At 35.2% G+C, this 21,773-nt stretch overlaps 1 protein-coding gene across 2 annotated transcripts in view; it reads right to left on the bottom strand.

Moving 5' to 3' along the window:
• Nucleotides 1-21,773, bottom strand: part of KLHL3 (kelch like family member 3) — a 175,258-nt gene that overhangs the window by 54,795 nt on the left and 98,690 nt on the right. For both annotated transcript variants that reach the window (XM_031953008.1, XM_031953009.1), the window contains 2 exons: nucleotides 18,538-18,654; nucleotides 10,922-11,071 (listed from right to left, as the gene is read on the bottom strand). In XM_031953008.1, the coding sequence (XP_031808868.1) occupies nucleotides 10,922-11,071; nucleotides 18,538-18,654 (267 nt within the window). The remainder of the gene's footprint in view (nucleotides 1-10,921; nucleotides 11,072-18,537; nucleotides 18,655-21,773) is intronic.

Below are 21,773 nucleotides of genomic sequence, written 5' to 3'. Positions count from 1 at the left end.
TGGATGTTTTTGACATCAGCCCTGGTCACAAAGCCATACATAAAGGTACCTATAAGCTGAATATTGGTTTAAAAAATTACTTAATTAATGCTATCTATGTTCCATTGTATTTTTATTTATTTATGATTTTATTAATTTTATTAAATTTCAATTTGGTTCAACTGAGGGCATGTTATAGAGTACATATTTGACACTTCTGAAATAAGGAAGGAAGTGTTGTGCCACAGTTTCCCTAAATTGTCCTGCCTCAGTTTTCCCTGAACTGTTCTGCCTCAGTTCCTTGAATTGTTCTGCCTCAGTCCCCCTTCCTGACCATTAGGATTGGGATAATTAGGTGTTAAGGGACAAGTCAATTCTCCAAAAGCCTCCATAGCTATGGATCATAACATCTGAAGGAGTTGCAGGGCAGCCTTTGCTGGTTGTTGCAGACTGGGAATGAGAGCTGGATACCTGGTACCACTCTCCTGGGTTAAGATGTTCAAGTCTGTCTTCAGGTTTAAATGGTGGTACATCTAAAAGCAGGAGCATGGAACTTATTTGGCCCAGGGAGCCAAATTCCAATACATTTCTCTTTGTCATGAACTGCATACTCTTTTCCAAGTTAATTCCTCTGTAAACTTTTGGATAAAGTACAGGTACCAGGTATCCAGGGAAGCAAGGCCTAGTTCCAAGGTCCCAGGCAAAAAACAGGTGGGGCATGATGGCAGCCAAGTTTATACCCAGAGAGTCTTTAAAAGGTCAGTGTTGGTGATCTTCTTCTTTAAAATATAAGAGTTCTCTCTGGGAGAAAGCAGGTTTCTTGGGGAGGTTTTCTGGAGGCAACTTTAGTTTCAGTTACAATCACCCAAAATCGTAGCCAGCTGATAAAAGTTCAGATCTTTCATTGTGTCCTTCAATATAGCCCGGTTAGCTCAGAGGCCTATCTCTCTGCTTGGTTCCAAGAGCTCTTGCAGCTTTGTCCTTTGCTTCTGCCTCTACTTTCTTCAGCCTCCAGCCAGCACCAACGTGGAAGATGCAATGACTCTTGCCTTTGAGACAGGGCTTGTAGGCTTCCTCCCAGAGTGGTGCTCTTTGACCCCAGTCAATGTTCTGGAGAAATTCTCTCCAGTGGCTCACTGGATTTATGCTGAGTGTAAAAGACTGACTCCGCCTTCTGGAGGCAGGGATTAAGGGAGGTGTGAATTCAGATATCTCTTTGTAAACCCTGAAATCTCCCAAACATGTGAACTCCAATGAGTACTTAAATATTTCTTGCTTCTATAAGCTCTCTAAAGGTGTGAACATAAGCATCGTTTCTATCAGTTGTACTTAGTACCTTGTTTCAAGTTCTGGCCCAAAATATCTCCTTCTAAGATCAAATCAATCATATTGAACCATGCCAAATTAGATAATTATTGTCTCTATCAACTCTAATGACTTAACAATTTGTAAAGATTCCAACAGGTCAGGATTCTGATATGATCCATCAGACAAAACCTGGTGGGGAAAAGGGATTACAAATGGGGAGAATACAGGTTTTATAATCCAATAAAAGGTCAGTGTCCAGTGTGAGCAGCTTCAATATTATCACCAGGTAATGTGAAGAGATCCAGAAAGTGGTGAATAGAAGAGACCATATAGGTTAACTGCTTCAGGGAAGTGGAAAGAGGTCAGACAATGCAATAGCCTCTCGGTCAGAGAGGTCAGAGAACAGCAATTGCCTCTCAGTCTCCTTGCATCATCATCTCACAAGAAGAGATCCATTCTGCAGGTCTGGGTTGGATCTCCAGCAGCCACTGTCAAGTGGCTCCCATGTATTCCAACAGCTCTCCCATGTATTCCAATAATTAGGGCTTTAGGGATCTAGCATTCCAAAAGATAAGACTCCAGATGTCCTAACTTAAATACCTCTACCTCTCTCTCTCTCCAGATTTCCTGGCTCTAGTTTGACTATCTCCTTTACTCCAATTTATAAGAATTTATGATCCTATCCCCCAACCATTAAAATTCTTGCTCTCAGTGTTTGGACCCCATCCCCTACCTTTGTCTTTAAGTACTGATATTGGAGCCGTGTGTGTGTGTGTGTGTGTATATATATATATATATATATATATATATATATATATATATATACTTCATTGGAATCTCACCTTCCTTCCTGATGCTGAAGCTGAATGCTTTGAGACATCAGCTCTGGGACCAAAATGGATCCTTTGGTCCCAGAAAATCTCTCCCTCTCAGAAATCCAAATAAAATATTAAAAACTCTCTAATCTCTATCTTGTCTCAGTTTCTCCAGAATTATGAGAGAAAAGGCGGGGGAGAAGGAGGGAAGGAAGAAGAGAGGGAGGAGGGGGAGAGACAGAAAGGGAGGGAGGGAGGGAGGGAAGGAGGGAGGAAGAGAAGGAAAGTGAAGAGAGAGAAAGGGAGAGAGTGAGGGAGGAGAAAAAAAGGTTAATTTAAAAGATTCTTTAAGCAATCAGAAAGAAAAACTTCAAATATCAAAGATCCACAACCAGGATTGAAAACAACTTGCCATCTACCACTAGCAAGAAGAAGAAAGCTTGGAGTATAAAATTTCAAAATCAAAAGACATGGGCTGGGGCAGCTAGATGGTGCAGTGGATAGAGTACCAGCCCTGGATTCAAGAGGACCTGAGTTCAAATCTGGTCTCAGACACTTTGACACTCCCTAGCTGTGTGACCCTGGGCAAGTCACTTAACCCTAATTGCCTCAGGAAAAAAAAAAAGCAAAAAGCAAAAAAAAAAAAAAAAAAAGACATAGGCTTCTGTTGGAGGGGCTACAGAAAAGTAGGTGCACTAATGCACTATAAGTTGAACTAAAACTAAACCAAAAAGTCACTTAACTATGCATATTCTATGATCTAGAAATACCACTATTAGGTTTATAGCCAAGTGATAGAAAAGAAATATGAAAAGGATCCCTACATATAAAAATATATATAGCAGCTCAGTTTTGTAGTAGCAACAAAGTATGGCACACATACAAGTAATAGAATATTATTGTAAAATTAGAAAAGATGGAATGGACAGTTTCATAGAAAACCGGGAAAACTTAGATGAATCAATGCAAAAAAAAAAAAAAAAACAAATAGAGTTAGGAGAAAAACCACACAATGCAAAAAACTTTGAAAAACTTAAGAACTCTAGTCAATAAAATGACAAACTATGATTCCAAGGGACTGAATCTGAAGCATGATACCTCTTGACAGAGAAGAAAGAAACTTAAGATGCAAATGCAAATTAAAATGCAAAATACATTACCAATGCATATATTTATTTGAAGTTTTGTTTATTTGTTTGTATGTTTGGGAGTGTTGAGATGGAAAGGAAAAAAAATATTATTATTGGAAAACTAAAGATATAGGCTTACCACTAAAAACTTTCCCATCAAAGTTCAATTGAGCATAATCCTACAAGGAAAAGAAAATGAACCTTTAGTTAAAGGACTTCTAAAAATTCCTGATGAAAAGATATGAGTTGAGTAAATACTTTAAAATACAAGTAAAGAATTAAAAAGAAACAAAAAAAAGTAAATGAGCAATTGGAAGGTATGATATAAAGATAAATTATTTATATTCTAGTGAAGTAGAAAAATATTTCCCACAAAATTCTAGAGTCTTCCAAGAGTCTTAAAAGAGTTCAATAAAACAGAGAGCCTAGGAATATTTATGTTGTTTTGATGATTTAAAAAAAAAAGAAAAGAAAACAGAGTGAGGTGGAAAAGAATACACTGAAAGTACAAGGTAATTTCCTATCTCACATAATCACAATATACAAGTACAAGACTATACATACAAGGAAGAAGAGGTAGGTGAAGCAAGCATCATGTAAATATGAATTTCATTTCACTCATGTAAAGAAAGGTAAAAAAATACATACACACACACACACACACACACACACACAGTTTGGTATAGAAATATATTCAATTCAAAAGGAAAACTGGAGGAAACTGGGAGGTGGGGAAATATGGAAAACAAATTAATAAATTCAGGGAAGGATTATTCATAAATAAATACACTTTAAACTTAGAGGGTAGATCATAAAAAGGATTTTAAACAGGAAGGGTTTCCTTCCTTAAAGAAGGAAAAAAGTAAAAACCTCTGATAGACTCTTGGGTAAATAGAAGAGAATATGGCCCTGAGAGGTGAAGCAGATTTCATCTTATGAGCAAATTCCTCTCTCTCTCTGTCTCTTGAGTATCTCTGTCTCTCTGTCTCTGTGTCTTTCTCTATCTCTCTGTCTGCCTCTTTCTCTATCTCTGTCTTTCCCTCCCTACCTTCCCCCTCCTCTTTCCCTCTTTTGCTCCCTCTCTCCCCAATTTAATTCTGTATTAGAAAGGGCCAGGGAACAAAGAAGAAAATATATAAGAAAACACGATGGAGGGAAAATCACAATTAATATCAAAACTGTGAATAAAAAAGAAGACAAGAATGAATTAGAGAGGAGAATATAACCATATGTTGTTTATAAGAAACATCTGAAACATCAAGATTCACAGAGTTAAAATGAGGCTGGAATAAAATCTATTATATTTCATCTGAAAACAAAAAAAAGAGGGAAGACATGGAAACAGCAAACAGATTTCATCAAAAACAAGGAAACAAAGATATCACAGACAATGTCATTATTTAATATATATAAATCAAGTGATAGGGTGTCTAAATAAGGAAAAATTAAATACATTACATGAAAAAATAGACACTAAAATTAAAATAATTGAAAAACTCAAAATATATCTTTCAGACCTGGACAAATCCAAGAAGAAATAAACAAGAAAGAAGTTAAGAACCTGAATAGGATTTTAGAAAAGTTAGCTTTCTGGTAATTAGTGTAAAAATAGGAATAGGTATATATTTAGAAATACACACATACACACATATATATCTTTCCATATTATACATATATAAATGCATATTATATATATATATATATATATATATATATATATATATATATACACATTTACAAAAATGACCAAGAATTAGGCATAAAATCCTCTCAAATGCAGATATAATCATCACTTCCTTTACATAAAAATTATACTTATTAAAGGATAATTGAAGAAAAGATTAAGAATTAATGAAATTACTGGGCTTATATCTCAAGAAAGCAAATGATAAAATAAAGTCTCCATATATTCACAAGAACACTTTTTATGATAATAAAGAACTGGAAGCAAAGTAGGTGTCCATCATTTGGGAATGGCTGAACAAACTTTGATATAACAGAATATTACCATGCTGTAAGAAATGATGTGTGTGATGAATGCAGAGAAGCATGGAAAAATCTTTGTTAACTGACAGAGTGAAGTAAACAGAGTCAAGAAAACAATATACAAAATAACTACAAGAATGTAATGAAAAAAACAACCATATACCAAAAGATCAAAAATTAATATAACAAACATGACTCAAATGAAAAGATATGAGAGAAGGCCCTCAGCTCTTACCTTTGTGGAGGTGGGGAGTAAGGTAACAGATATTGCACTTTTTGGGGATTTTTTCAATATATTGATTTGTGGAACTGACTTTTTTCTTCTCTAAGAAATATTGTTTGTTATATAGGATGCTCTCTGGGTGAAAGACATGGAGAAGAAAGATTGGAATAACTATGATGATGTAAAAAATTCAATACATCAACAAAAATTTATTTAAAAAATAATAGGGACTAAAAAACTTGATCCTAAAGAACTGCTGGATCAAGGGACAAATCATAGATACAATTTCATTAAACATAATAACAACAATGGGACAACAAATAATAATTTTAGAGGGATACAGTCATAGTAGCCCTTAAGAAGAAAATTTTACCTTACTTCACGCTCTATGAATTAATAAAGATTTTTCATGCTTCTCCATTTAAACATTGTGTACTGTAACAGCAATACTGTATAATGATCAACTGTGAATGACCTAGCTATTTTCAGCAGAAACAAGACAATTCCAAAAGGCTCATAATGAAAAATATCATTTATCTTTAGAGAAAGGACTCATGGAATCTTAATGGAGATTGAAGTATACATTTTTTTTTTACTTATCTTTCTTGGGATTTTTCTGTCTGTATTTTTTCCCCCCACAACATGGCTAACGTGGAATTATGTTTTGAATAAATGAACATGTATAACCAAATGAAATTGCTTGCCCTCTCACAGAGAGATTAGGAAAGAAAGGGAGAAAGAGAAGGTGGTATTCAAAAAATTGGGGGAAAAAAGTTAAATATTGCTTCTACTTATAAGTAGTGAAAAAATAAAATATTAAAATTTTTAAAAATTATGTCACCCATTTGCATGCCAATAAAACTAACAATTTAAATGAAAGGAATTTACCAAAATAAAATACCAACAAACAGACCAAGGAATAGGAAACTTTAAAAATAACCCAATCTCAAAAAAGAAAGAAATTTTTTTAAAAATATAAATAAACTTTCAAAGGGGAAAAAACTAATTTGAACTTCCAAATAATTCTAACAAAAATTTTTTAAAATTAATTTGTATATTATATAAACTATATGTAAACATAGGAAAAGAAAGGATGCTACCAAATCCCCTATGATACAAAAAGAGTCCTTGTACCTAAGTCAAAGAGAAATAAAACAAAACCAATTTATTAATTGCCCTCTCACAGACAGATTAGGAAAGAAAGGGAGAAAGAGAAGTTGGAAAAACTATTCCTATTCCCAAATTTTTAAATAATATATTATTAAAAGAAAATATACCTATATTGATATACAAAATTTTTAGATAATCAGTTTAGATTTTAGCAGAAATACAAAGTTGGTTCTTTTCTTGGATCAGAGCGAGACACACCAGAGCAAAAGCATTTGCTGAGAATGTTTTCATTAACCAAAAATGTAAGTCAAAAGTTCAAAGACTATCAGATACCATTGTAGTTCCAACAATAAATGAAGTGCTTCATTAGTATTAGTACTAATGTTTTGCCTGAGCAATGGAAAACAGGACCATTTGAGGGAAACATGTTAAGAATTTCCAAATCAATTCATTTTAGGATCAAAGGCAGGAATGCAACTAGATAGAATTTCTAGGATGTCATTTTAAATCCCTCATGGAGATGTAGCCACTATTCTCTACAGAGTTTTTTGTTTGTTTGTTTGTTTGTTTTTTGTTTTTTGTTTTTTTTAAAGAACAAGAATAGAAAAGAAAGAAAAATTTGCTTCCTAAGGGGGAAAAAAGGCAAAAAAAAGTTGACTTTAGTATCTAGAAATGTCAATAAGCTCTTTTTCAAATGTAATCTTGGTACCTACAAGGGATTCTCAAGGTGCTCAGTCTAAGCATGGACATAAACTCTAATTGTAAAAGATGTTTCTATTGACAAGAACAAAGACTGATCAAAGGAGGAGGTAATGAAAGAGCTTCCCCACACCTTCAAGGCCAGCTCCATATTCAATAAAATCTATTTTCTGAGTCCTGCATGTCTTTAACCAAGTACATGCAAGGAAAGAAGATATTTTCAGAGGGAGGAGAGAGCAGATCCTCAGTATTCTTCAAATTTCATGTTTGTCTTTCATATGAAGATAAATCTGAATTTCTAGAGAAACAAAGGTTATATACCTTCCATATATGAGGTATGGAATGGAGTTAGGACAACCATAGCTTAGGCAAACTGGAGAACTTCAAGCTGGGCCTGGGCTATAAATATAGTCAGAAATCAGAATGCTTGCTTTCTTACATAAGTAGAGACTAATTCAGCAACACAAAATAGCAAATGGATAAATAATATTATTCCCATTTGTGTCATATATAATTTGTGTTATTATATTTAAGGTTTTCAAAATATTTTCTCCCCCAATCAAGTTACAAAGTTGATAGTGCCAGCATAATTATCCCATCTCATAGATAAAGAAACTGAGATTCAAAGAGCATGTTTTGCCGATTATTTACATAGCAAGGAAGTGCTGAAGTTGGACTCAAACTGAGATCTCCATACTCTATTCAATCTTTCCACTGCACCATGTTGCCTCTAAAAGATGCTAATCACAGATTTTCAAAAGTAAGGCCAAGTAAATGAAAGATGGCAAAGTGTATTTTCCTCCCTTCTTTTAAAGATCTCTGCATAGTGAGAGTGGAGCATTGCATATTTGTCAGATTCTGTTGAGATGTTAAGTTTGGCTCAACTGATTTTTTTTCCCTAATAACAAGAAGAAGCATTTTATAGGCGCTTGGTACGTACCAGGCACTCTGTGAAGCGCTGATGATACAAAGCAAAGCAAAAACTCCATCCTTGCCCCAAAGAATTTCCAATGTAGAAGACAATATTTAAAGGACTGAGTACATATAAGATACCTACAGAGGAAATTGAAGATAATCCAGGAGGGAAAGACATTAGCATTTGAGGGGACCCAGAAAGGTCTTCTGGAATAAATGTGATTTAACTATGTTATAAAGGAAATCAAGAAAACAAAAGGCAGAGGTGATAGGAAAGAATATATAGGCTTAAGGAAAAGCCAATAGAAGTAGAGACAGCAAACAAGAGTATCATATTTGAAGAAGTGCATTACAGCATGCATAGAGGGAGGCTTTCCATGCCAAGAAAATTAACAAGCAGTCAATGTAAGAGGATGACATAGTTAGACATTCTAAAAAAATCGCCATGATGACTGAGTGAAGAATGGAATGAAATGGGGAGAGACTTGAGGCCGGGAGACCAGATAGAAGGCTATTACAATAATCTAAGAAAGAAGTAATAAGGGGCTTACCTAAGGTGGTAGCTGTGTGAATGGAGAGAAGATGCATACAACAGATGTTGTAAGGGTGAGAAGACATTTAAGTAAAGAGCTAAGAATGATATTCACTGAGATTATGGGCCAAGGTGACTGGGAGGATGGTGGTGCCCTCAGGTATTATAGGAAAATGACAACAAAAGAAAATAGAGGGAAAATAATGCATTTTGCTTTAGACAAGTTGAGTTTGAAATATCTACGGGACATCCAATTTAGGATGTACAGAGGCAGCTGATGATGTAAGATAGAGCTCATAAGAGAAACTAGTCCTAGAAATAGAAATCTGGGAATCATCTGCATTGAAATGATCAATGAACTCATGAGGACTCATAAGATCATCAAATAAGATAATATAAGGGCAGGGAAGTGAGGCAGTAAATAAAGCCCTAGACCTAGAGTCAAGAAGTTCAAATCCAGCCTTAAACTCTTATTAACTGGGTGATCCTGAGCAAATTATTTAATTCTGTTTGCCTCAATTTCCTCATCTGTAAGACAATCTGGAAAAGGAAATGCCAGATCTTTGCCCAAAAAAATGAGGTCACAGAGTTAGACATGATTGAAAAATACTGAAGAAGAAAAAGATAAAAGAAACAATAGAAGAAGGTATGAGGCTATAGATAAGGCTATGAGGAATTCCCACAGTCAGTGAACATGCATGGATAAAAAGGACACTAAGAAGAACAATCAGGCAGACAGATACTAAAAGAACCAGGAGGGAGCAGTATCATGAAAACCTATTGAGGACAGATGAAGAGGAGAAGATGATCCAATTTAAAATGTCGCCAAGAGTTGAAGAAGGATGAATACTGAGAGAAGGTCATTAAGTCTGGTAAATTTAGAGAGAGTAGTGCCAGTTGAATTATGAAAGAAGGAAATGAGACTTCAGAAAATAAGAAAGGAATGAGAAGCAGAGAAATGGAGGCACAAATTACAAATAGCTTTCTCGAGAAGGTTAAAAAAAAAAAGAAGTTTCTCTCTTTCTTTGAAGTTAATGGGAGTGGTACCACCAAGTAAGGGTTTCTTAAGGATGCAGGACTCATGAATGTGTTTGTGGATAGCAAGGAAGGAGTCAGAATATAGGAAGAGATTGAAGATAAGGGAGTATGGGGAATATTTCATAGGGATGTTTCTCTTTTTAATTCTGTTACAAGAGATAACTTGTAGGACAAGGGTGCAAGGGAAATATTTAGAAATAAAAATGAAGAACTAAATTATCAATTTTTTAAAAAGCAAAGTTTAGACACAGTGACGTAGGTGAGCTTATATACAGTTCTGGTCTTCAGTATCAAGGAGAAAATGAACTTATCTTACCATTGTGACACTATCCACTTCTAATTATCCTGGTTCCTGGTATTGGGAGAGATTCCTACAATCCACAGTGAATCCTAATGTCTCCTTTGAGACACCAAACCTTTGCCTGGGTCTATAGACAAGGAGTAAGTGATCTTGTATGAATTGCCTCATCTTTTATTTTCCAAGTAGAGATGGTAATAAGTAATAAAATGACTACAAGACTGTCAGCCAGAGGGAAGAATGTGGGCTAAAAAAAATTGTGGGGTAAAAAAAAAAGTGAAAAGACTACTGGATTTGGAGGTACAGGGATTGTCTTTACTTCTCCAGGCTTCAGTTTCTTCACCTATAAAATGAGGGGATTATTTCTAAGAGCCCATTTAGACCAAAATATGTAATGTTATGATTATCTTAAATAGATTAGCTAGGACAATGTGGTATGGTGAATAACTTCTGAACTTGGAGTCAGAAAGATCAAGATTCAAATCCCATCTCTAACACTAGCTATGTGACTACCTCTTCGGGTATCAACCTTCTCACCTGTATAAAGAGAATAAGAATAACAGCGCACACTATACAGATAAGTTGTGGGGCTCAAATAAGATAATACATTAAAGGCACCTTACAAGTTTTGAAGAATTATATAAATATCTATTATTATTATTATTCACATTGACTTATTAGGTACTAACAGAGAATTTTCCAGTTCCTGCTTTCCTATCTCAAACTTGCAGATTCCTAACCTTTCAGGAGCATCTAACCCTATAGTCAACTTATAAGCATGGAAATCATAGGTAGCTGACCATGTAAAGATTGAGAGTTACACTCCTTAACCTAGTAATGAGAGGGCAGAGCAAGAATGGTTCTCAATGAAAATGAGCAGCTTCTTACCTTCGGCAGGCTGACTGGAGTTCTTGGCTTAGTCCTTGGGTTTTTTATCAACAGCCTCTGATCCAAAGGCAGCAAGTGGTATTTCATAGCTTCAATGAGGAAGTCTTTACACGTGTTGTTGTTCTTAATCAAAGCTTCTTCTTCAACTGTCTAGAGGTAGCAATACACAAATTTGGTTGGAGTAGTCTATACTTGTATTAAACATAACGTTCATTCATATAATACTTAGATTTTCTATGTGTATGTATATACATATACACACACATACATATATGTATACGTAGTTTCTTTCCTAGTTAGACAGTAAGCTCTTTCAGTGTAGGGACTGTTTCCACTTTTGTTTTTGTATCCATCCCTAGTATGCGGCACAGAGACAAATACAAAGTAGGCACTTACATAGAATCTCAGTCCCTTTGATGACATATTTTCATTGAGGTACAATGTTTTTTAAAAAATTTCAAAAGTTTCTTTTATTTGTATAGCATTTTTGGATCTTTTGAATAACAGTATTTGAAGAAACTAACCACTCTTCTATCCAATATTGTTTGTAAAAGAATCCAGGTAATAAATTCCACTTCAGTTTTAATTTCGGAAAGCATATTTTCACTACAGCAGTACATTATTATGTAGATTAAACACAAAGACCATTCAGGGTCCAAGATTACAGATGATAAATCATATAGCTCTTCTAGCAGAGGAAAGTGGAGATTAGGCACATGAAGCATTACCTATGCTGCTACCCATGCCTATTGGTACTTGTTTTTGTTTAAACATGTTTTTATTACTAGAGATAAAAAGGAGTGCTTAGGTGGAGGAATATGGCAGGAAATGTCTGTGATGACAAAACAAAAAACATCATCATAACATTTGAAAAAAAATACATTATCTCTACGGATAAAGGTTTCTGCCTTCTTTCATTAGAAACTGACAATCATAAATGCCTCTTCTGCCTTAACTGCTAAACATTATGGTAAAATTTAGTGGGCAGCTATATCAACTTGCTGATTTTAGGTACCTAGTAATAACTTCTGCTTAGTTTTCTGTTGAGGATTTCTGTTTTGTTTTATCCTTAATAAATCTTATTTTGTACTACAAATTTCCACAAATCCCTTTGAAAGTTGGTTAAAATATAAATATAAAGAGTATAAAGTGGTAGGAAGAAACAGTTGAAAAAGAGATGGGACACATGGACAGATAAGCAGATAGTTATCGTTATGTGTCCTTTGTTTTTGAAGAGGATCAATGACATCATACTATTGGAATAAAATAGTAGATGATGGGTAATGTTTTCACTTGCATGTGAATTGGAAGTGATGCAGAGCTGCACAAGATTATCAGCCTAACTCATTTCTGAAGTTATCAGAGCCCAATAGCAGGATAAAAGTCAGGATGACTAGTAATGGTCTGGGAAGATGATTCTGGCATCTTCAAGGTTTGGCCAAGCTCCAAGCTCTCCACAGGGCATGGCCATTGGGACAAATTGTTCTCATCTGCCCATTCTGTCAGGAAAGTCTTCACATGCTAGGGCTAGACATCCCCCTAACTCAACAACAGGATTAAGCTTGTTGTTTATGCTCCACCTGGTTTAGCCCTTTGATAGGTATTTTTACTGGGGTGTGGCCACTGCAGGTGCTGCAGCCTCTTGGAGTCACAAATGAGCTTCTAGGACCTGGATCCTAGACAGGCACCAAAAGTAGAACATATCTGAAAAGGGCTCAGCAAGTCCTCACACCAGAGGTGCTACTCCTCCCTAACCACTTCATATATCCTGAATAGACAGACAAATGGATAGACAAACAGACAGAAAGTAAGTAGATAGAAAAATCTACATGCAAATAACAAGAAAAGCCAAACTGAATTCTTTCCAATACCAAGAAGAGCTAGAGAAAGTTCATCCTAATAACCAAATTCAAATATCTCAAAATGAACATACTGCTTCCCAGGGAGATGAGAACTCTTCAACTCAGACAAGAAAGTCTGTGACTTAAACAAAGTGAGTTAAACAAAGGCTGTTAGTGGCAAACTATCTGGGTTGTGGAAGAAGTACCTAAGAGGAGTAGAGAGTAGAAACTGCATTCTTACAGGTACAGGCTAACCAAGGCAAATGTCACAATGACCCAAAGAACTGTATATCAGATATGGGCATCTGTGACCTCAGACTGTTAACCTCTGAGAGCTGAAGGTGTGCCAGATATTTAAGGATAACCCACATCCAATAACAGCTTAAAAAGAAACTAGAACATCACCACTAGGTCATTTGGAAAAATTGAGTTTGGATCAGAAAAGTCAATGATCACTTCAGAGTTTATCATTAGGAATTATATTACCCTCTTAAGCACCCTTTCCTCAACACATAAAGTAGAGATACTTCTCTGCAGTGAAGTCATCAAAGTAAGATACAAGCAGAGATAGAAAGGGAAAAAAGGAAATTATGCATAATAGGACTGGGGGGCCAATAATATGAACCAATATTCATTTCTTTTGAAAAAAGGTTATATCCTTCCCCTTTCCCTTCCTCCTGTTTCTTTTTCTTTCTTTAGCCTTATTTTCATTGATATATTTTGTTTTTATATCACTAATTTCTGAATATATCCTTTCCAGCTTCCCCACAAACTAGCCAACCCTTGTGAAAAACTAAAAATAAAGAGGGGAGGATAAGGAATGATTTCAGCAAAATTAAATTAACTACAAAATCTGACACACTCATAAGCCTCCCTCTTCTGCCAATAAAGGAGAAAGATGCATTTTCTCATCTGTTTTATGGGGTCAAACTTAATCATGGATTACACCAAATTCAGTTTCTTTTTGTTATGATTGTTTTTACACAATATTCAGTTTCTTTTTGTTATGACTGTTTTTCTTTCCATTTACATTGCTGAAGTCATTGTGTGTATTTTCTTCTGTTTACTTCATTCTGCAACAATTTATATAAATATTTCTCTGAATTCTTCATATTTTCCACTTCTTACAGCAAAATAATATCCCATTATATTCATGCACCATAATTTGTTTAGCTATTCCCTAGTTGATGGATATCTTTTGTTTCTTGTAACCACAAAAAAGTATTCTTATGAATATTGTGGTATGTAATAACTCCTTCATTTTTTTGACCTAATGAGTACAAATGTCTAGCAGTAGATCTCTGCAAGAGATATGGACACCAAGAATATGGGCATTTTTTTTTACCTATGCTATTTTTTTTGGTAAATGCTATTTTTTTCCAATATGTGTAAAGAAAGTTTTCAACTCAATATTTTAAAGACTTTGATGTTCAAAATATTTCTCCTTCTCTCTTTCCCATAATGCCAAGAAATCTAATAGTGGTTTACATGTGCAGGCATATAAACATTTCCACATTAGTCATGTTACGAAACAAGATAGAGAAAAAAAGGAAAAGCTACAAAAAACCCCTAAAAGTAAAAATAGTGTGCTTCTATCTGCATTAAAACTTTCTCTGGATATGGATGGCATTTGTCATCATGAGTCTTGGATCATTATATTGCTAAGAAGAACTAAATCAATTATAATTGGTCATCATATGATGGTTACCCTCTACAATGTTTTCCTGGTTCTCTTCCTTTACTCAGCATTTGTTCATGTAAGTTTTTCTGGATTTTTCTGAAATCCACCTGTTCATCATTTCTTATAGCACAATAATGTTCCATTACATTGTAATGTTCAGCTGTTCCTCAACTGATAAGCATTCCCTCAATTTCCAATTTTTTTTTGCCACAAGAAAAAGAGCTGCTATAAATATTTTTATACATGAGGTCCTTTTTTCCTTTATGATCTCTTTGGGATACAACCTAGTAGTGATATTGCTGGATCAAAGAGTATGCACAGTTTGATTGCCTTTTGGGCATAGTTCCAAATTGTTATGGACCAGAACTCTGAAACAAGGATTCATACAAGGTGTTAAGTTAGTGGAATTGATAAAGACAATGGTTATCTAGTTTAGCCTGGTGCTTAATAGTTCTCTAGTTTATTCATGTCCTTAGTACTTAAGATAGTTCCACAAGATTCACACCTATGATAATGAAGTATATAACAGCCAGCAGGGATTGGACAAGATTCATTCCACTTTCAGTCAGACTCCAGGTGGCTATCCTGGGAGACTGAGAGGCTCGGAGATAGAGCCAGAGAAGACAAGTGCACTGGAGGTGGGAGCTCAAGCTCTCAAAGCCTAGGAGAGAGAGATTCAGTTCCATCTTGGGTCAGGTTCTTGGTGGCTGGCCTGACCTCCTGCATTTTCTCCACTGAAACAAGTCCCCTCTGAAGGCCACAAGAAAGCACCAGGCGAAGGAGACAATAAAAACTTTTGGACTTTAGACCTCCAGAAAACCAAACCAAGAACATTATACCAAATTGTTCTCCAGAATGGTTGGATCAGTTCACAACTCCACTAACAATGCATTAATGTCCCAATTTTCCCATTATCTTCTTCAACAACCAAATCAATTTGTTAACATAATTTTAAATTACTTTCCAGAATGAATTTACAATTCTCTCAATAGTGGAATGTTCATGTCTTCCTGAAACCCCTCCATCATTAAGTATCTCCATCATTTGGCACTTGGCAATTTTGGTGGTGAGAGGTGAACTAGACTCTTGGTCTTATACATTTGTTTTAATTCTCTATACATCTTGGATATGACTACCATCAGAAATACTTGATTCAAAGACATTTTTCCCCTGATCAATGCTTTCCCTTTTTTAGTCAATCAACAATTCAGCATCTCATGTTGTAGGCATTGCACCAGATACTAGGGATACAAAGACAAAAGTAAAATAGTTCCTGTCCTTGAGGAATTTACATTCCATTAGGGGAGATAATATGTGTATATATGTGTATATGTAGACCATGTACAAATTAATAGAAAGTGATTTGGGAACAGCATAGACTCTAGAAACATCAGGAAATGCTTCATACTGAAGGTAGCTCTTGAACTGACTTTTAAGAAAACCAGAAATTTGGAGAAGCAAAGTGAAAAGGAAGAACATATCAGCATGGAAGAGAGTTGGTATAAATAGTAAATGGAGTATTATGTGTGAAAACTGAAAGAAGGGAAGTATTAATAAATGTAGAGTGTATGGAGGGCAGTAACAGCTAAGAAGGCTGAAAAAGAAGAAAAGAGGTAGGTGTATGAAAAGCTTTAAGAATCAAACAGAAAAAGTTATATTTTATCCTGGAGATAACAGTAATAAAGTAGACTTGAGCTTTAGGAAAGTTATTTTAGCAGATGTACAAAAGATAGACCAGAACATTTGAGGTCAGAAAAATAAATAAAAGGTTACTAGAAGAGTCCAAGTAAGAGATGACAAGCATTTTAACTAAAAGGATTGTTGTGTGAGAGGAAAGATTTTGTGGAAGGAGAAATGAAAATGTGGAGCAAATATGTAGATATCTGGGGTGAACAGTAGTTAAGAAGCTAGTATATACCAAGGTTTTCAACCAAAGAAACTGGGAGGAACATGATACCCTCTACAGCAATAGAGATAGAAAGGTCTGGGGCTGAGAAGAAAAGAGTTCTATTTCAGATATATTGTGTTAAAAGATGCCTTCAATCTCATATAATCAAAATTAACTATTTTATATTTTATGATTGCCCTCCCTTGTTTAACAATTCCCTTGTTAACTCCCTTCCAGCCATATATATGAAAAATATATATGAACTTATTCTCTTTTAATGTTGTGACCTTCTATGTTAAATTAAACATCAATTAAACAATAGTCTTATATATACTATAAAAGGTTGTTATAAATCTAATTTCAGACAAATTACTTTCCAGTTTTTCCTTTTCCAGTTTTCTTAATTGACGCAATAACACTATTTAAGCCAATGTGGTCCTACCTACCAAAAAGAAGGGGAAAAACTCATTATTCAAAGGAAACAAATTTTTAGAAAATTTTCTTCAAGGAAAGAAGCCCCAAAGATAAAATAAATCCAATTTCTTTGTCATCATGTGCCAGCAGCAGCACGCACCAAAGTAGAATAGAGTTCCATTGGAAAGTCACTGACCCTTATTTTTGGAGGGAGGAATTGGGGAAGGTGAGGCACAAAAAGAATCTGTGAAACTCCTGCAATACTAATTAATGCTTATCTGGGCACTTCTGAATGAGACAACAGGGATGGGAAATCATTCTAGAATTTCTCTTACAACTCTTAGATATTCCTAACTCTCACCAAAACACAAATTGACTCATTCAATTTAATATCTGATTTGAACATACTCATTACCAATGATACCTAATAAATGACAATGGGGCATCCCTTCAAAATCAGAGTAGAGTTCAGTTTCTCACTATTTCTAATCTCTACTTTAAACTTCATTTTAGCTATAGTGATACATGATAATCAGTGGGACTTTTTAGAAGCAACATATTAAGCTCTCCAAGCATCCATTCTTCCCAAAATTTTGCTTTCTTTTTTTGTATAAAACTTTCCTTGACTCTAACTATTCAAATTCACCTCTAGGAAACTCAGTATACTACAGTAAGAATAAATGATGTAATGGAAAGAATATTAGACTAGGAACCAACAGATATGGGTTCTAATCTTGGCTTACTATTATATTGGCTATATGATCCTGGACAAAACAATTCTCTTGGGTCTGGGGCTCTATATTCTAATCTGTAAAATGAAAGGGTTGAACTAAACACTCAGATTACTTCTTGTTATGGGCCAGAACCTGAAACAAGGTGCTGAGTCAGTTGAATTGATAGAAAACAATGCTTGCTTAGCATGGTGCTTAATAGTTCTCTAGTTCAGTACATGTACTTAGTATAGTTCTACAAGATTCACACCTTTGATAAGAGAGTTATATAAGTTTGGACAAACTCAGCCAGAATCAGAACTGGAAGACAGAGACCATGATGGTGGTCCTCTTGCCTCCCCCACAGAAACCAAGATACAATTAGGAGAACCTCAAGAAGCTGGCAGAGGCAGAGAACACAAAGAACTGGCGGCAGGAGTTCAAGCTCTCGGAACCAAGGAAAGAGATAGGCCTCTAAGAAAGCTAACCAGGCCCCAGGAAAGGAGACAAAACTTGGAACGAGATAATAAAGGATTTGGACTTGAACACCTAGCTGCACTTGTGGTGATTACTGAACTGAAACTAAGGCTGCCTCCAGAGACCTCCAAGAAACAGAAACAGAGAACATTACAACTTCTAACTGTAAACATTAAATCATTTTTATGAACCCTTCCTTTTTCATCCCTAACCATTATTTTTCCATTAATTTTGAAACTAAAGGACTTTTAATTTGACTCTTTCCTGACCTCACTCATTTAACACAGAGGTAGGGGAAGTGCTTTAATCTCAGCTGATTCAGCTTTGGTTTCAAGGCTTAACTGGGGAGAAAAAGTGTATGCCTAAAGCTCCTAAAGACCACATCACTGAAAGCTGGAAGGAGCCTTAAAGAGTATTTGGTCTTTATTTTTCAGATAAGGAAAATAAGGCCAGGAAAACTTAAAAGACTTGTCTAAGATGACACATAACAGTATTTAGCAGAGCTAAGATTCAAACTCAAGCAAAAAAGTAAAAAATAAAAATAAACTATTTTTATTACAGTAAACTCTGGTAACAGGGCTGTTTATTCTTCATGGCTCACTAACCTGGACAAGATAGTCTCTTGGTAAGAGGGGAAGACGGACATGTTCCATTAGCTTAGCCATATGTTCCAAGCGGGTTTCTTTCTCATAATTTATCCAGGAAATCACAGCTTCAAAAACCTATAGAGGGAGACAATATAGTTATATGAGTTATACAGGCATAAATAAATACTATAAGAGGTCAGAGGAAGAAGTGACCATTGTGAAGTGGAACAGATAGGGAAGATTACACAGAGGAGGTTGATTTTGAGTGAGGCTTTAAAGGAAGAGTCCAATTTAATATATAGAGATGAAAAAGGAAAACAACTTTGGCTTATGGAATAGTATAAGCAAAAGTGTAAAGTTCAGAAGAAGCATGGTGTGGGGGGAAGTGAGACAGTGAGGAAATGGGTGGCTAAAGTAAAGGGTACCTATGGAACAGTAATTGAAAATAATTTGGTTATGCAGTACAGGTCAGATTATAGGAGGCTTTGAATTTGAACTGATTAGTCAATAGTGAGTCAATGCAAGTTCTTGAATAAGGAAAATTTACTGATGACTAAAAATAAGCTCTACCTGGTCATTTTGCTTAGTCTTTGTTCAAAAAGCTAAATATCAGTGAAGCTTAAGGATGTTGACATTTGACCTTATCTCTATTTTATTTATTTTTGTCTCAACTTTGTCCAATTGGTTGGACAAAAAACTTAGTCTTATTATTCACATATTCAACTATAAAACAGGTACATATAGGCACACACATATGTGTGTAACATATGCACACAGACATACACAAAAAAATTCCTGCAAATCCAGGTCGTCATTTTTTCATTGAAACTTTAGGCTCAAATATTCCTAACAATCAAGGGAACTAAGCCAGCAACACACTTGCAAAAGAACCATTTTGGTGAAGCAGGGAGGCCTCATGGGGATCACAATTCAACCCGATCCAGTGGTTTCCCATCAAAAGAAAATGCTTTTTAATGGGACAAGTAAAAAAATAATAATAATCATTTACACCTGCTCAAAAGGCATTGTACTATGGACTTCAGTTTTTAAACAAGGAACTATCCTGTTCTCACTGGTCCATGCTCAGCAATCAAATATTTGGGTATTTTGAATAGATCATCAGAAAGGGAGAAGAAATAGGATTTGAAATTGCACAGCTCATGCTTGAGAGCAAGGCTGTGACTATGGTCTCATCCAGAGTAACCTGATCACTCTGTTCTCACTCCCCTCTTCCTATTTAACTAAACCTGAGAGGATCTGCTCTTTACTAAGTTTTGTCATGAAGCAAATCCTTATTTGAACTGATGTAGAATGAAATAAGCAGAACAAGGAAAACAATATACATATTAAAGCAATGTAAATGGTGGAGGTTGGGAGTAGGAATTAAACTGAACAATTTATAATTATAATGACCAAGTCTGGTACCAGAAAAGAAGAGGAAATGCCCTCCCTTTGCAAAGTTGGGAGCCTATAAATATGGACCATTGCAGATACTGTCGTCTTATGTCCTGATTAGCTGTGCTGAGATGATTTTTTTTTTATTCTTTATTATAAGAGATAAGTTGTTGAGTAGAGAGAGGGAGTGGGAACATGGATTTATTAAGCATCTACCATGTGCCAGTCATTGTGCTAAGTACTTTACAATATTTCTCATTTGTCCTTCACAATGACCTGGAGGGGAGATGCTATTATTATCTCTATTTTATAATTGAGGAAACTGAGGCAGAGTGACTTGCCCAGGGTCACACAGGTAGGAAGTGTTGAAGTATAAATTTGAATTTAAGTCTTTCTGACTCCAGGCCCAGCATTCTATCCATTAGGCTACTGACAGATTCAGAAATGGAGGAAATGAAAAATAAAGGTATCAATAAGATTTTTGATAGCCAAAAAACCCTCCATAGTTATAAAGGCATAGCTGTATAAAAATTGTAGTTACTATATTAAAATAGAAAAAAATTGGAAAAAGAATTTACATGTTTAACCAATTAATCTCCGGTCTATTTCAATTTCCTCATCTGTAAAATGGGGATAATAAAGCCATCTACATCTAGTATCTACAAGGTTGTTGTGAAGATAAAATAAGACATTTTTAAATGCTTTACAAAACTTAAAAAACTATATGATGATGATGAATTGCCAACCATTTGGGAATGGCTGAGTGAATTATGGCATATCAATCAATGTAATATGGAAGAGAGGGGACAAAAATTCTTTTGAAAGAAAAAATACATCAACAGGGACAAAGTTACAACAGAAAAGGCAGTAGCAAAGAAAAGGATGAGGTACAAAGAGATTCTCAGTAGACACACAAAGAAAAATAAGAAAATTAATTTAACTCAACTACCAGGGAAAAACCAACTTTACATATCAGAATAACTGTCCTTTAAACCACCAAGTATTACAGTCTTGTTATAAACAGGACAATCACTTGAAGAATGAGTGTTTTAGGTTGGCTGAGTTCATGACTCTGAGGTTTTCCTAACCCCAAACTGTACCCCAATCTTAGAGGAGGGAGGAAGCTTCTCTATAGAGTACTTGTCCAATGGCTAGAATAAACCTGTTGTATTCACCTTTTCTTCAGCTGATGTCTAAAAGCTAGGTGTGAAAGAAGGAAAGGCAGCAGCAGCAGATTAGACCTTAGCTTGTCCTATCCTGGATGACTAGGGACTGGCAAAATTCCAACCCCATCTATAAGATCCATCCCAACAAGGATAAACTTCTGTCCTTTTTAAATATTATGGTTATCGCTTCAAGAAAAAGAATATCCTGCCAGACTCCTCAGATCAGTTCTGGGATCAAAGAAGTTTGCACACATATCTGAATAGCTTTAACCACCTCAACTTTATGTATAATTTAAGACACAAATTTGGTTTCTTGGATATAATAAAAACCCTTGCAGGCTCTGAGAAGACTACAAAGGATGGCTTTGGTCTTTCTTAAAAAAAAAAAAAAAAAAGTAAAATCTACCAGTTAGTCGGTCAATAAAGATTTATTAAGCATCTACTATTTGCCAGGCATTGAATTAAGTACTGGGGATAAAAAAAAAAAAAAAGGCAAAACAATCCCTGCTTTCAATAAGTTCATCATTTAATGGGGGGGGGGGGAGAACCTGTAAACAACTGTACACAAATAAGATTAAAAAGGGATAAATAAGAGGGAATTGGGATATAAGAGGGTTGGGAAAGGCATTCTATTGAATGTGGAATTTTAGCTGAGTCTTAAAGGAAGCCAAAGAGGATCCAGAGGGAGAAATG

Source organism: Sarcophilus harrisii, chromosome 2 (genome assembly GCF_902635505.1).
Source record: "Sarcophilus harrisii chromosome 2, mSarHar1.11, whole genome shotgun sequence".
In the NCBI taxonomy this organism is placed as follows: domain Eukaryota; kingdom Metazoa; phylum Chordata; class Mammalia; order Dasyuromorphia; family Dasyuridae; genus Sarcophilus; species Sarcophilus harrisii.
The sequence above is the reverse complement of the archived record's forward strand: the minus strand, read 5'-3'. Positions and strand labels throughout refer to the sequence as shown.